This window comes from Callithrix jacchus, chromosome 4, assembly GCF_049354715.1.
Source record: "Callithrix jacchus isolate 240 chromosome 4, calJac240_pri, whole genome shotgun sequence".
Taxonomy (NCBI): Eukaryota; Metazoa; Chordata; class Mammalia; order Primates; family Cebidae; genus Callithrix; species Callithrix jacchus.
The window spans coordinates 149,580,604-149,596,602 of NC_133505.1; the positions used below are offsets into that span (position 1 = coordinate 149,580,604).

General features: G+C 40.4%; 1 protein-coding gene across 12 annotated transcripts in view; it reads right to left on the reverse strand.

Moving 5' to 3' along the window:
* Positions 1 to 15,999, reverse strand: part of HIVEP2 (HIVEP zinc finger 2) — a 193,722-nt gene that overhangs the window by 16,316 nt on the left and 161,407 nt on the right. For all 12 annotated transcript variants that reach the window (XM_078370203.1, XM_035296886.3, XM_054254480.2 and 9 more), the window contains 4 exons: positions 14,244 to 14,338; positions 9,230 to 9,274; positions 2,568 to 8,132; positions 1,329 to 1,483 (listed from right to left, as the gene is read on the reverse strand). In XM_078370203.1, the coding sequence (XP_078226329.1) occupies positions 1,329 to 1,483; positions 2,568 to 7,751 (5,339 nt within the window). In that variant the 5' untranslated portion in view covers positions 7,752 to 8,132; positions 9,230 to 9,274; positions 14,244 to 14,338. The remainder of the gene's footprint in view (positions 1 to 1,328; positions 1,484 to 2,567; positions 8,133 to 9,229; positions 9,275 to 14,243; positions 14,339 to 15,999) is intronic.

The window sequence follows — 15,999 nt, forward strand, 5'->3', positions numbered from 1 at the left end:
AATCACCAGAACATAGCAATAAAATGTTCACATACACTTTTTCACTTGTGTCCTTCATTAGTGGAGATGGGGTCCCCAAAGCATAGAGTAATTTGGAGGTCTCGCTAATCTATTGGTACAAGTGCACTGCTATGAAGGCTGCTGAATGTGAGAGGATTGATTCAGTCCCAGGGACCTCTCAGTCTCTGAGGAAAGATAAAATCTATATTTCTCTTGTTTGTGTTAAAAGATAGGGGATGTCGAAAAATATCAAGACAAGATTCATGACTATATATAATAATTGTATACAGTTTTAGTGGTGAAAATGTTAGAAATCCAAAGGAGGCAAAACTTAAGGGAGAACCAAATATAATAATCCATCTCCAAACCAGTAATGCCAGGTAAGAAATGGTGATTTCACCTCACTGAACATTCCACATTTTATAGTCAAACAAATGACATTATTGTCCTCCAAATATAATTGGAATAAAGTCATGCCCACGAAAATATATAAATAATAGATTTTTTGTAGAGATAAGGCTAATTACATCATAATCTTCAAGATGTGGTTGGTACACTTCAAAATATTTAAATTTTAAAAGCATAAGTGTAGGCTTTCCCTTCTATGTGACTGGATAAAAGATACATTTCATCAAAATCTAAAACAAGATATTACAGGTGTGATATTTCTTAATTACACAAATAACAAAGTCTTTGAACCTTATTACTTGTGTTTCTATGACTCAGGACTCAACATTTGAAAAGAAATTCCTAAATACAGAGAAAGTATCATAGACCAGAGAAGTCTGGGAAGGCAAGACAACTGAGTGCAACAATGTGGTATCCTGACTTGGATCCTGGGACAGAAAAGGATATTGATGCAACTGGTGAAATCACATTAAAGTCTCAAGTTTAGATAATAAGGGAAATAAACAAATGAACTAGTTCTAAAGATTATACATGATTGTACATGATCTGATTTTTGTAAGCATAGAATAAAAATATGTCCGTCAATAAAACAAATACCTATAAAATGATCAAAGAATGAACGAACTTAGATGACAGTGCCCACCAATTTAGTAGATTTCATAATAAGTTAGAGGTGTGAAAATTTAAGGAAGAGGCTTGAATGATATCCAGTGGGGACATTTTCATGAAAAGCAAGTCCCAAAAGCAAGGGCATGAACTTATTATTATCTATTACCAGCCAGACTTCAGAAATGTAAATAGAAAAGGAATTCACTTTCAGCTCCCAACAGATTAGACAGCACTTTTTCCATGCAGACATTCTGGACCATTTACTCTGACCTATAACTGAACATTGCATATTTGCACTTAAGTTTCCTTACCCTCCTTCAAATATTTTAATTCGGATTGGCTCAGTTTGTTTGGATCCAATATCTTTATCTCCATGAATATCTCCTTTCCCTCTTTCCTTTAAGATATTTCCCACTAATTTCCTTTCTAGTTTGCTGCCAAATAAAAAGGATGCATCAGGTTTCATCTGTAAGACAAGAAGAGAGAATCATTTCGCATGCCTTCTCTAAGACATAGTCTCTAAGACTCTTTCCCTATTTCCCACTCTTCCATAATCTCTCAAAATGATCTTAAATTCTGTACTAAAAAACCAGGAGCTAGTTTTACAAAATAAGGGCCACTAGGGATAAAATCCAATAAGAATGACAGTTTCTACTGAATAAATTCAACATTCTGTTAGACATATATATATATAATATATATAAATAAATATATATTTTATATATAAATATATATGTACATAAACAGCGCTCACTCTGTGCAATGCTATCAGAGACTTAAAAGACATATTCTATATTCTGAAGTAGCAATAAAAACAATCTATACTAATTAGGGAAGTAGTCTCAAAAATTATTGAAGGGAAAATAACTGATATAAGTGAAAATTAATTTTTAAATTCTCTATTTGCCTCCTTATTAATTTAACATAAATTCCAAAGTGCCCCTTAATATTTTTATAATTTTACCTGGAAGGCATTGATTGTTCTTGTAGGAATAAACCAGCTAGCAACTTGGAAAAATAACTTTTGAAGGAGATAGATACATAAAAACGAATTTTAGTGAAAAGTCTTGTCGAGAATAAGCCCTGCGGCATTTGAGAAGCTCAGTCCTCCTTCCTCATCTTTCCTTTCGGCTTCCTCTCCCTGCTCTGTGGCCCACTTCACAATTCCCTGAATTCCTCTCATCCAAAGAAAATTAGACCTGCTAGGTCACTCACAAAGGTCAGAAGGAAAATAACCCATGGGAATTGATCCCAGTGGAGGCTTTCATGGCACTCACATTTTAAAATTTTAAAAACATTAAGTGTAGGCTTTTCCTTCTGAAAATACTGGAAGTGACACTGTCAGTATTTGGACCATGCCTGAGACCTCAGAAACAAGTGCAGTCAGTGGCTTCTTCCACTCTTGGGTAAGGCCAGGCTTTCTGAGAAGGATGCCCCCACACTGACTTTCATTTTACTTGTTTTTTTTTAGGTCTTATATCCTTCACTATGCAGTCTGCTCAGCAACCAAATCCACAATACAGAGTTCTTCCTAAAACAATGTTTGTTACCTGAGTAAACTGCTTCCAAGCACTTGATGACGTAAGCTTGCCGGTTCCAGGCCTATGCATAGCAGCCAGAGTATAAATTTCTGCAGTGATTTTTTGCTTGGACCTCAGAAGAGCCAGAGTGGTCTTGGTGTTCAATCCTGATGGGTTTGGGTTACAGGAACTAATGCACCATGAAGCATAAACGGAGGATTTGAAGGTGGCCTGTTGCACATAATTGGGTTTTGTATAATTCAAGAAGCACCAACTCACTGTAGTTGTTGTCCGCAGACTGGGGAACTGAAGAATCTGCTGGAAATCTGCCATGTCCGTGAGAAGAAGAGTAGAGTCTGCCACATTCCCGCTGGGGGCAGAGGCCATGCGGACCAGCATGCCAACAGGCCGCTTGTGGCCCTTCCCTTCCTCTTCTGGCTGACCATCTCCTGCTGGTAATGAGGAACTCTGTGGGCTCATGCTCATGTCTGATGCAGTCTCATCAATATCTAATTCATCGGAAGACTCTTTGCTTTCAGAAGGCCCGCTGGACTTCTGCCCTGGAAGTGATGCCCGGGAACCAGAAAGCATCTCCTTGCTGGGAGGGAATGGCTCCCTGGAGGACGGGCTAGCAGAAGGATAGTCTTGAGATGAGGAGGGTGACAGAGAGGAGAAGGAAGATGACCCTGACTGCAAGCCATCTTTTGGCTCAGAAGCACACCCTTGTCGAACCAGTTGGGGTTTCTGGGGGCGGGAGAGGTCCTTTTTGATGTCTGAGTTGGTCAGCTCCACAGCACTAAGCTCCTCCACAATCTGTCCATACATCTTTTCTTCTTTGACCCTTTTCTGTTGCTTGGTTTCCATGAAGAGCTCCAAGCTACTGGCTGGAGAAAGCATTCGCTTGCTACCTCCCAGGCTGGCCACGCTGTCGGAGGTGGAAGGCAAACACAAAGGGATTGAGGATTCTAAGCCAAGGGGTAGAGTCTGAGGTGCTTTCCAAATGGGGTACTTTTCCAAGCCCGCATGCTGCCCCAGCACCTGGGCAATGTTGAATCCTATCCCTTGCATGGCTGCATTGGTGACCAGTGTCCTTTGGGTCATATTCTCATCAACTTTGCATATGACAATGGCAGGGCTGTTCTGCCCAAGTATCTGAGAAATGCTTGTGTACATGACACTTCCATAGGATGGTACGTGCGTCTGGATCCGAACAGGAACCACTGTTCCCGGGAGGGACTGCAGAGGCCCAGCGTTTGCTGAGGCAAAATCTTCTTGAAGAACCTGCTCAGAGGGCGTTTCAGTGGACTTGCTGCTCTGGTCTGATGGAAACTTTGGAAGAAGGTTCTTTGGGTGTAGCCCTGATGCTCCTGAGTAACAGGGGTAGGTCTGCTCTTTCGTGTGTCCGTAGTCAGCAGGTTTCTTTCCAGTGTGCTCTGCCACATGTTCTAAGGGATAGCTCGAATGGGTTTCTGTCTGAAAGGAGGGCTTGCTATAGCTCTTCTGAGGCTGCTGAGCAAAGGGATGTGGAAAATGCGCCTGCCACCAGGGAGGCTGCTGAGCTGGTAAATGCACCATACAGACAGTAGGATACTGAAACTGAAACAAGGCATTCTGGATTGGAGAAAATGGAATTGTCTCTTGATGTGGAAATAAGTGTGGCTGTTCAGGTAAGTGCTTGCTTGTCATATAGGATGTTGGTTGGATCAAGGGATTTCTCAAAGATTCCTGACTGTCCATGTGCATGATCTGTGGCTGGGCCAGGTGCAGTGGCCCCGAGCTCAGCGGGGCACAAGGACTTACCACCTGCTTCCCTGGGTCCTCTTGCTGAAGAGGAGGCAGCATGGTGGGTGGGCCATGGTGCCACCCGGACCGGAGGCCAGCATGCAAATGCTCTAGCTGCTCCTGCTTCACGCTCTGATCCATGCCAGCCTCACCCTGGGCAATTTCTGGGGAGCCACTGAAGGAAGCTTGCCGCACCAGAAAGCATTTCTTCCTCTCCCTGGACGGTGATACAGTGGAGGCTGCTGCTCCCGACACAGGAGCATGGGACAGATTTCCATAATCAAATGATTTGCTCCGAACTTCTGGGACTTCCGCTGGGTGAGGACAAGGCATCTGCTCTGATGAGCAGCGTCGCATCTCTTTCTGGTGGTGATGGCCCGGGACAGACAATGAGTATGAACCAGCAGGGACAGTCAGAAACTCTGAATGCTTCCCAAACTCATCCTGCTTAGGAAGTGCAGAAAGCTTACTGGTTTCTTCCCTTTCAAAAGACATGGAGAAACTGGAGCTGTGGGACAAGTTGCTTTCTTGGCTGGGGCTGCGGGAGAGGCCTGTGCCTGTGGATTCAAAGCTGGACTCCCCTGAGGAGTGCTCCATATCTGCAAGTCGAAGACGCTTCTTTTTGGGTGGCAACTTCTCGGCGGGGAGTTGGGAAAGGGTCTCGCTTCTTTGGGGCCACTGAAATTCTTCCACAGGCTTCTCTGGCTCTTTGCTCTGTGCTTCTTTCTCCTTCTCCGGTTTATCAGGCTCCTCAGTCACTCGAATCTCAGGAACCTGGATGTTGTGTTGCCGAACTAGCCTGGGCTGTGTGTGATAGGACTGTTGCTGCACCTGCTGAGATGGAGAGGGTTTCCCCCCACTTTCTGCACCATCCCCGGGTGGAGCCCACTCAGGACTCACTGGGGCTTCTGAAATCTCACTGTCACACGTCTCTGAAGGGGAAGGGGCTTTATCCTGTGAGCAAGCCACAAGTTCAGCTGACTCAGATCTTTCGAATGAATTGGGTCGGCTCAGCGAGTTGGTGTGCTGAATCACAGAAATCACATTTCCAGGAGGTTTCCTGCCCGCTGCGTCTGACATCTTGTCTGAATCAATGGCTGACGGTGACTCCTCTGACCCAAGAGATGGACTTCCAGACTGCAGTGGGGGTCGACACGGGTCAAAGCGTTCAGTGTGACCATGAGAAGGGTTTTCGTGTCCAGCTATGGCAAATCCACTCCTGACTCCTTCCTGCATCTGCAGTTTGGGATCATAATCAGAAGCCATGATGCCCACAGGAGTGCTTACGATGCTGCTGCAGATCATGGGAGTGTCCTCTTCGTCCCCTACACTCTTCTCTTTCCGGCGTTTCCTGTTTTCACAGGTAGTTCCAAACATGCTTGGTACTCCATGCAATGGCACCACAGGATCCATAAAATATTCTCCACCATGTTTTAAAGAACTCAAGCAGGAAATGTCCCTGTAGCTTTGCTTTGGTGTTTCAGAGTCGTCCCACTTCTTATAGGGTTTCCGACAGATATCATAGTCATACCCAACCCTGTCCCCAGAAGGCAATTTCTTTTCCTTCAGGGATGAACTGCTGATACCTTTCAACATCCTGCCGTGATGCTCCACCTCCCCATGGCCCTCCTGTACTGAAGGCAGCTCAAATGCTGCTTGTCTTCTTAGCATGCGCTGCGGGGGTATGCCCACAGTCCCTGGATAGAATACGTCATCGGAACCAGTCATCCTTTCATCAAATGAGTGACTTCCTCTCAAAGAAGGAGGAATAGTTAAATTAGTTGCTGAAGAAGTTGGCATTGAGTTGCTTCGAATAAGGGGTGAAGAGTCTACAGGAGCTTCTAAGAGAACCGGGCTGCTGCATTGAAAGTTTGCTGGATAAAGTTTTCCTTCATTCCTGATGGGTGGAATAATCTGGGGCTGTCTGGACTCACTGTTGAATTTAGTGGATTTCAGCATGCTCGTCTGACTGGGGTCGATGTCTCCCTTGCTTGGGATCAGCTGTGAAACAGGATCTTCAAACATCTTGACATCTAACCTGGTGTTTACGTGAGGTAATGGCTCCATTATGCCCTTCCTACCCATTGAGGCACGCTCTTGACTTGTGGTTGTAACACTGAGTGCATTTCTCGGACTGAGCCGACAGTATTTTCCAAAGATGATTTCTTCATAAGACTTTGCATTTGTGTTGGGAGGGCTTATTTGCTGCTCAGCACTTTCTGAGCGAGAAAAGTAACCAGAATCAGTGCTTCCTTTACTGTGCGGGCTCAGAAGGTTGAGCGATGGCTCAGAATCTTGTCCTTTTTTCTCCGACAGTCTTAGTGCAAGTTTCTGTTTGACTGTGTGCGAATCATCAGCCTTAGTATTTAAAGATGGATTTGGTAGCATATCAGGGCCAATATACGGAGAGCTTTCGTTAGGAAGAGGAATCCCACTTTTGGGGATAATCAAAATCGGCACCTTCATTGGACCTCCCAATGATTCTTCCAATGACCCATGATAGCCACCTCTGCTGGCAATGTCCAGTGGGATGGGTGGACCAGGACTCATTTTGTCAGAGGCCTCAGCAAATAAAGAACTCTCCTCATCTGTGTCTGTACTCTGTTCACCATCTGAATGTATTTCTGCTTCTACATCAATAAAACCAGCCTCTAGGTCCAATTTAGACACAGCTGACTCTGTGAAAGGTACTAATCCTGCCTTAATTGCATGGGCATGTGACTTCCTGTGCTTGTACAAATTGCTCTTTGTCTTGAAAGAGAAACCACAAGGTATACATGGATATGGCCGCTCCCCAGTATGGGACCTGATGTGTTTTTTCAGTACGCTAGGTTTGGCACACGCTCTGCTGCAGTAAGGGCAAATGTACTTGCCAGGCTTTTTGGGTTTGTGCTCTTTCTTGTGAGCCTCTTCTGCCTGTTCGATACTTTTCTGGGAGTATTGGCTATAAGCAGGGTTCAGACTTGAAATCTTTTTTCTAGGATAACCACCACTGTGGCCATGTATAGGAAAAGGAAATAAGTCCTCGGAGGCAACAGATGGCAAAGGGCCGGGGAAAAGCCACGGAGGACCTTCGAGGCTCTGATGTGGCTTGGTGCTGTGCATGACCCCCTGTGGCAATGAGTGTTGAGGGAAAGAGAGTGAGTGTTGGCATGAGTAAGGACTCGGACGATGCGGTGGATATTGCTTCTCTGCAACTTGCTGCACCACTTCACTAGGGGAGGCCAGTTTCCCAGAACCAAACAGTTGTGCTGATGCTGTGTTTCCTATTTGCTCGGGCTCTATTTGCGGTTGCCGCTGTCCTTCTTGACTGCCAAAAGTGCTCATCTTAATAACAGCTGATTGTTCCTGTCTCCATCTACCTGATGCTTTATCAGTTTCTCCAGACCTTGAGGTAGCTTTTTGTCCTAGAGCTGTGTCCCCAGTGTCCATTTTGTTACACAAGGTCTTAAGTGCTAGTTCCCCTGAAAGCGGTGCAGACTCATGGAGTGTCTCCAAAGCTGTGCTTCTTAGATCTTGGTTGCTTTCATGTTCCAGGGTGTCTGCAAACTTGCTGATTGCTCCTTCTCTTTGGAAACTTCCACACGCATACCACAGTCGATGGGCATTAGACAGCAATGTCCTTGGACCAGGGCTATAACACAGTTCTCTCCATTGTAGAAATGTCCATCCAAAAGCTAAGTGCAAATCTAGAAAGATTTCTTATGGCATTTGAAAATTTTCAACCAGGATGAAATCGGGATGATGAATAGTCTAGGAGAAATTTTGCCCATCAACTGGAGCAAAGTTCAATTGCCAGTTTCATAAAATGACCTGAAGAAAAAGAAAGTACAAAGAGATTGTCATAATAGTTTCAAATAAGAAACCAAAATGAATCCTAACTAACCAACCAGAAATTAGGTAAGTGTGAACTTTTTTTTACTCCAAGGACTTATTTCTATTACAATTACAATAATTCCATAATTAATATATATTAATTTCAAACAGCATTAAGTCATAAGTCTCTTCCATGTTTGAATTTTGGGCACTCTTTTAAATACTTCTCAACTTTAGAAAACTATTTGAAGGAAAATCCTTGATGGATATGATCTACAAAAGTGTAAGATTTTAGAAAGCCTCATCAACAAATTTAAAGCTATTTCGAACCAAGTGATATAGGGCCGCTCCCCAGTATGGAACCCGATGTGTTTTTTCAGTACGCTAGGTTTGGCACACGCTCTGCTGCAGTAAGGGCAAATGTACTTGCCAGGCTTTCTTGTGAAACTCTTCTGCCTGTTCGATACTTTTCTGGTATTGGCTATAAGCAGGGTTCAGACTTGAAATCTTTTTTCTAGGATAACCACCATTGTGGCCATGTACGGGAAAAGGAAATAAGTCCTCGGAGGCAACAGATGGCAAAGGGCCGGGGAAAAGCCTCGAAAGACCTTCGAGGCTCTGATGTGGCTTGGTGCTGTGCATGACCCCCTGTGGCAATGAGTGTTGAGGGAAAGAGAGTGAGTGTTGGCATGAGTAAGGACTCGGATGATGCGGTGGATATTGCATGCCAAAGTGTATCACATATCACCATATAGAAATATGTTTCATAGCTCAATATAAAAATATGTTATATATTAATATAAAATATAAATATAACAGTATACATGTAAGCACACATATATACAATGCACGTTTTATAAAATCCATAATAAATAATTCATATTTTATATATTACTATAAGGTTTAGCTATATTTTACAGCTTAAAATCAATGATGAGTAAAATGACATCAAAGCTATAAGAATCAGATGTCACAGAACTTTGGAAAAGGTAAAAGGGTTCATCTAAACAAAACAGTTATAGTCTTCATAATATAGAAAACAAAGCATGTTTTTAGGACGGTTTAAAGGGACAGTATAAAAATGACATGACTACCTGAACAGTTTAGAGTTCTCATAGGCATGATTGTCCTGACGCTTCCTGGATACAAAATAAATGCAGTTAGGAAAAATTGTTCCATTAAACCACAGCACTGATATATACAAATACAAATTCCAATTTCGAGTTCATTATATAAATGGTTCACAATGCTATGTACCGTAAAACAAAAGTAAGAAACTGCTTCAGAAAACATTACACCAGAATAGTAAACCTTATATTGACACTGTGACTCAAATATAACTCAGAGAAAATATTATAAAAACATCATAGTGATATTTTCTGAGATAGAAGATTATTATATATAAAATTTCTTAGTTTTTAAAAATGTAATCAGCCTAGTTCTAATTCCCTAGATACTGAAAAGTTGACAATAGTGGGGGGGTTTTGTTTTGTTTTTTTGAGACAGAGTCTCACTCTGGTGCCCAGGCTGGAGTGCAGTGATGCAATCATTGCTCACTGCAGCCTTCACCTCTGTGAGCTCAGGCAATTCTACCCACCTAAACCTCCCAAGTAACTGGGACTAAAGGTGTGTACTACCACACTCATCTAATTTTTCTATTTTTTGTAGAGGTAAGGTCTTGACATATTGCCCATGCTGGTCTCAAACTCCTGGGCTCAAGCAATCTGCCCACCTTGGCCTCCCAGTGGTAGGATTACAGGTGTGAGCCACCTCACCTTGCCTGGCTGAGAATAGTGTTTTGTTTTGTTTTTGAGACAGAGTCTTGTTCTGTTGCCAGGTGCCAGGCTGGAGTGCAATGGCATGATCTCAGCTCACTGCAACCTCCGCTTCCCGGGTTCAAGCAATTATCCTATGTCAGCCTCCCAAGTAGTTGGAACTAACTACAGGTGTGCATCACCATGCCTAGCTTTTTTTTTTTTTTTTTGTATTTTTTAGTAGAGAAGGGGTTTCACCATGTTGGCCAGGATGGCCTCCATCTCTTGACCTCATGATCTGCCCACCTCACCTCCAAGTAGCTCCCAAGCCACTGTGCCTAGCTTGAAAATCATTAGTTTTAAGGAAAATAAGAACCTTACAAGTGAAAATTAGGTATGTATTATTTTCCATCTTTTACTTGACATCAAATATATAATTTTGCTCAAAACATAAACTTCAGGGGCTGGGCATTGTGGCTCATGCCTGCAATCCTAGCACTTTGGGAGGCCAAGGCTGGTGGATTGCTTGAGCTTAGGAGTTTGAGACCAGCCTGGGCAACATGGCAAAACCCCGTCTCTACAAAAAATACAAAAATTAGCTGGGTGTGGTGGCAGGTACCTGTAGTCCCAGCTACTCAGGAGGCTGAGGTGGGAAAATCACCTGGGTCAGCAGGTCGAGGCTTCAGTGAGCTATGATTGCAGCACTCAAGCCTGGGGAACAGAGTGAGACTCTACCTCAAAACAAACAAATGAACAAAACAAAAAAACAACATAAACCTCCAGTGATAAGTACATACATTTTATAAAAAGCAAGACTGGAATAATTTATTTGATAAATTATTAAATAAAATATAATGTTTTCAATTACTTATTAAATAAAATACAATGTTTTCAAAATTTATAAAGGTAATACCTTTATAAATCAGATATATTTCATTGTTATGGTTTAAAATAATAAAACCATTCTTATACATTAAGGACATATCACATGGTAGATACATCAAATAAAATTCAGAAATAATATTCTGCTGCCAGAGAATATACCAGAAGGTGAAGAAAAGTGACTTATATAAAATTCAAAAGCAGGTATTGCGTGGTCAGAGCATTAAGCTAATTGTTTAGACCATTAAGTTAATTTTTAATTTTTAGGAGAGGGAGGATAATCAGAAAAAAGTCTTATCTATCATTTTATTTTAAAAAAATCAACTTTTCTAAGTTTAACATAGGATCATTCCATATTCCAACAGCATTTATTATCCAGAAAGTTTTTAAGATTCAAAACGTTAATTCATTTATATAAATAGCTTCTGTCAAGAAAATATCTTCCTTTTAAATTTCTAAGACAAGCCTACCCAAGATGCTTCCCCATTTTACCAGGAAGCTAGATAACATCCCACACCATGCTTTCTCTCCTGGGCTATGCAGGAAGAGGTTCCATCTTTGTGCCTGGATAGAGGTCCCAGCACTACAGGGACCCCTTCTCTGACCCAAATGTCTCGTTTTTCACTTCAGTGAAAGGCTTACTAGGGAAGTAGAAATCATGCTTATTTCACATGAACCTTTCACATTTGATTTGAAACATGTTTGAGGATGTCTTTTTCTCTCCAACACTATCCTTGGGAAGCCTTTGACTAACTGCTATCCATAAAATTGCATCTCTTCTTGGAGTTTCTGAGGCATATAGAGAAAGGTAGGTGAGGCAGAAAGTGAGTGATGGGTTCTTTTTGGAATTTATTGATCATATTTATGAACCATTTAAGATAGAGACTATTTGTATTAGTTTTCTACAGCTGCTTTATCCTGGAAACGATAAAGATTCTACAATGGAAATTGTGTGCCTCATAATCTATTACTGAGCACGGCATGACTTTCTCTTTAAAAACAAGCAGGATTTGGGAGGGTTCAAAAGTTTCTTTGCTACTCCATTCAAGTTATCATGAGGAAAAGAAATTCACTGTAAAAACAACAGGGTTTTCAAAGTTTAATTCAAGATTAGATAATGGCATTTGTCTTGTTTTGTTAGGTGACACTTTTACTAAGTAACCTAACTCTTCCAAATGGCATAAATTCTTGAGTTTGCATTTTATTCCTAAAATGTATAAAAATGCTTATGTGTAAGAAAACATTTTAAGAAGTTTGTCAGAGAAGGAAATCTATATTATTAAGTGGATCATTAAATCTAGGAAAATACTGTCTTTGGACTTCATAATATTATTACAAATCTTTAAATGTACCATTGCGTCCACCTGCAATTTTAATTTCTTCAACAGAGATCTACTTAGAGCTATAAAGATCTATAGTAATATGGTTAATTACAGCTACAGTATTTCTCTATGACCGTGTAGAGTCAATTCATTTTTCAGATTCTCTAATAGTCCATTGAAAATATACACCAGGTTTCCTAATCAATTGATACATCAAAAACTGCACTATGAGAGTAATTCTCATAAGAAAACAGTGAGTTATCAGTTTATTCAGTGCGATTTCCTTTTATGGTAACCAAACCCACGCAAAGTCATGTTTGGCATCCACTGTCAGCAAAGGAGCGGTATTCCAAACACAGTTCTGCATTCACAGTTAACATTTTCTCTAGTGGTTTCTGAGTGCTATGAAAGGAGTAAGATAATTTACTGGAGAATAAAACTCAGGGGATATGACTTTGGGTTTCCTGTGGACGCTGCTACAGCCCACAGGAGCCCTCCAGACAGTAAAAACAGGCATTGTCTGGCAGGCTCATCACACTTTTCAGACAAGGGTCACGTTAATAAAGATATTACCTCTGCATGGCTATTTTAGTGGTAATGGAACTAGAGGAACTGAAGCGAAAGAAAATGGTATTACAGGGAAGAGCTGGCATTTTTCTAGAAGTGTGCCCTGTCCTTTGGCCACTCTTCAGCGTCCCACTCAAATAAGTTTGGCACCCAGTTAAATAATTTCCCCAGACAGGCTCCCAAAGGAAAAGCACAGAAACATCCTCGGGGATGGTCATCCTCAGAGGTCTCTTCAGGATAACGGTGGGGTGGGATTGGCAGGAAGACAGGCTTGCTCTGCAGAGGAGTAAAGGCCTATAGTACCCAGGCCTGTCAGTCTGGGATCTTTTGCTTAGAAAAACACTATCTCAGAGAAAACTTTACCTCAGGAAATTAATCATTACTTGAGTGGGGCAAAAGTCAAGTGAGCATTAAATCATGACCTCCTAAATGATGAAGGTATAAAATGACTGGCAGCAAAAACGACTGGCTTCTCCACTTCCAACAGTTAATAATATAACATTTTTAAACATCAAAGTGGTCGTTTGGTCTTTTCTTGAGGATTTGGTGCTATGACACTTGTAAACAAAATATGGGTCTTTTGATAATCATTAGTGAATGACATTTTAGAAGGGACATCATTGTATTTGTTATTAAGACGCCACAGATCAATTGTAAAATCTTTACAAACTACATGAACATCTCAGGGCATCGTAGCTGTAACACGGATCCCACGAGTCACATAGACACTCACTGTGCAACCACTGCTCGGAGCGTACATGCTCAGAGAGCGCTGGATGAGGGCAAAAAGGAACTACCAAGAAAGTGTGACCAGCGCCAGAGTCCTTCTGAATAAAGACTTATTTCCACAGGATGATTTTTAAAAAGGTGCCTTCCTGAGAGCCAAATTTGTTATAAACACTTCTTTTAGTAAAAATTCCCATAACAACCTCAGTTCTCTCTAAAATGAGCAAGTTGCCACCATGCAGAGAAAACCATATTATATACAATCCTGCCAAGCAATTCAGAAAACTTTCAGAGAAAAGTAAAAAGATTGTGATGATTATCCTCTAATTTGATGTAACTAATATCTAATTTGATATTTGAAGCCTAATGAGAAACAACCATATTTTTCCACATGGGCTGTAATGCAGGCATCATAGATTTGTAGTCTGCCGATTTAGTCAAGACAGTTACGACTTATTTCGACTACAGCATGCTGCTTTTAATATTTTGTCATATCTTTTAAAATAATTTTTAAAATTGAGATTTCACTTTTCTATTGAGATGTTTTCTCATTATACAGCAAAAGTTATTAGGATTTACTAAGTAGAGTTTCACATGAAAATAAACTTTGTAGAAATCAATTTTGTTGAATAAAGACATTTTAATTATAACAACGATAATTAATTATAAATAAGACTGGTCTACTATGAAAAACAAAATATAACAAAACACAGATTTTCACACTAATGGAAAATATATTGTTTCCTCCCTGATTTGAAGAGAAAATAAGTTTATATATGAGTTAATGACAGGCCGAAACAGCTTTTCAAGTTTAATGTAACAAGAGAATAAAAATAAATAAATTTTAAGTTATTAACCTGTTATCCTCATATCAAAAAACTGCATCACAATGGTCTTTGATTTCCAAGATGCCAACTCTCCCCACAGGAACTCATGCACGACTTCTGGGAACCTGAAAGATGAATAAGAAGATTTAAAAGATGATGACACTTGTAATGAATGTAATAAGCATGCTCATTCTTCTTCACTCACAGAACCTGCCTTCCTTTAGGAAAGGAAATTTGGAACCGGCTCTCTCAAGAAGCCCTTTGTATCCCGTAAGAAAGAATTTCCTTTCTTTTAACATAGTTTAAATATTTCGAATAAATACATATATTTAAAGGGAATTAATTCCCTGTAACAGTGAAATGCTAGAGTTAAAACTTCATGTATCAGAACTAGAAATTGTGTCATTGTAGCCCATGACACAGTTCTGCCATAAAGCTGAGATGTCCACAGAACTTCTTTTTGTGTATCAGCAACTAAACTTCACAGGATGAAGTGTCAGATAACCTCGCTATAAATGTTTCTCTAGTTTATTTCGGCAATATTATATTTTGTGCTAAAATTAAATTCTGAAATAGGAATCCAAAACCAACCAAAGGAAATTAAGACGTTACAAAGTTTATTAAGTAATGAAGAAAGAAACTTTTCATACATAGAATTAATATTTATCTAAGTATGATCCAAAGAAATGCATGGAAAATTAAACTACCTAATCCAAATAGATTAATCAACAACCTTAACAGAGTTTATCTCCCAGTATAAAGGACTTACATAAAAAATATTATATGCTGCCCGTAATTGTTTATTTGTCATTTTTTAAAAAAAATTGCTCTTTCTTCTTGACAAGTTATTACAAAACTCTCATTGGAAGGACTAAAGCATTAAAACACGACAGCTAAAATGTGCTTTCCTTGCAGTACCACTTCATGTGAGCATTCAAAGTGCTTAAAGGAAGTAGTTTGCTTTAATTCCTCCCTCCTTTCTGCACATCACTGCAGTAGCACTTCAGGACACCCTGTGCACTTGAGACATGAATCATTATAAGCAAGTAGGCCCACTCGGTTCCTCAAAAGACACAAAAGGTGCAAAAATAGTTTCTGCAACTGAAGCAAGAACCACGTCAGTAACCAGATGAATGTGGGTGGTCACATAAGATTCTGGTGCTGCAAAGGGCAAATTATTAAGCAAATGCTAGATTTATTTTCTTTCTTAAACTTTGTTCTTCTTGCCTCAAATCAACCAGTCTCTGGCACTCAAGATGACACCTGACAAGGTCTACTATTCTCAAAATTGAAACTCCATCAATGCTAAAGAGCATGGTTCATTAACATAGAAGGAATAGTGGTGATATCCTAAAAAATACACATTTTCTATAAGATAATTACCTGTATCTATATTTTTTAACACTTTAAATATCACATCTTTTTAAAAAATCAAATAAAAGTGCTTCAAAAAAGAAACTCACAGAAACTATAATCCAATTTAAAGTAAAGCATGGAATCCCTCAAAAAAAAAAGAAGAAGAAATCACAAAATCACTGAGTTATTTTGTATTCCAAGCAAAATGCACCCAAGACATAAATGTGCCACGATTCTAAAGATACAGCTATTTATAGGGAACCTTAACTTGCAGTCATCAGTGACTACGTGTGACTGGTAATCTCACAGTCACCAAATTAAGAGGCAAGAGGGTAAAAGAAGGGCTTAATTTACAGTAGGCCAGCACCAACATCCCTTCCTTCCCCTGCAGAAATCAACATTCCTACCAACAGCCTCCATGGGCAAAACG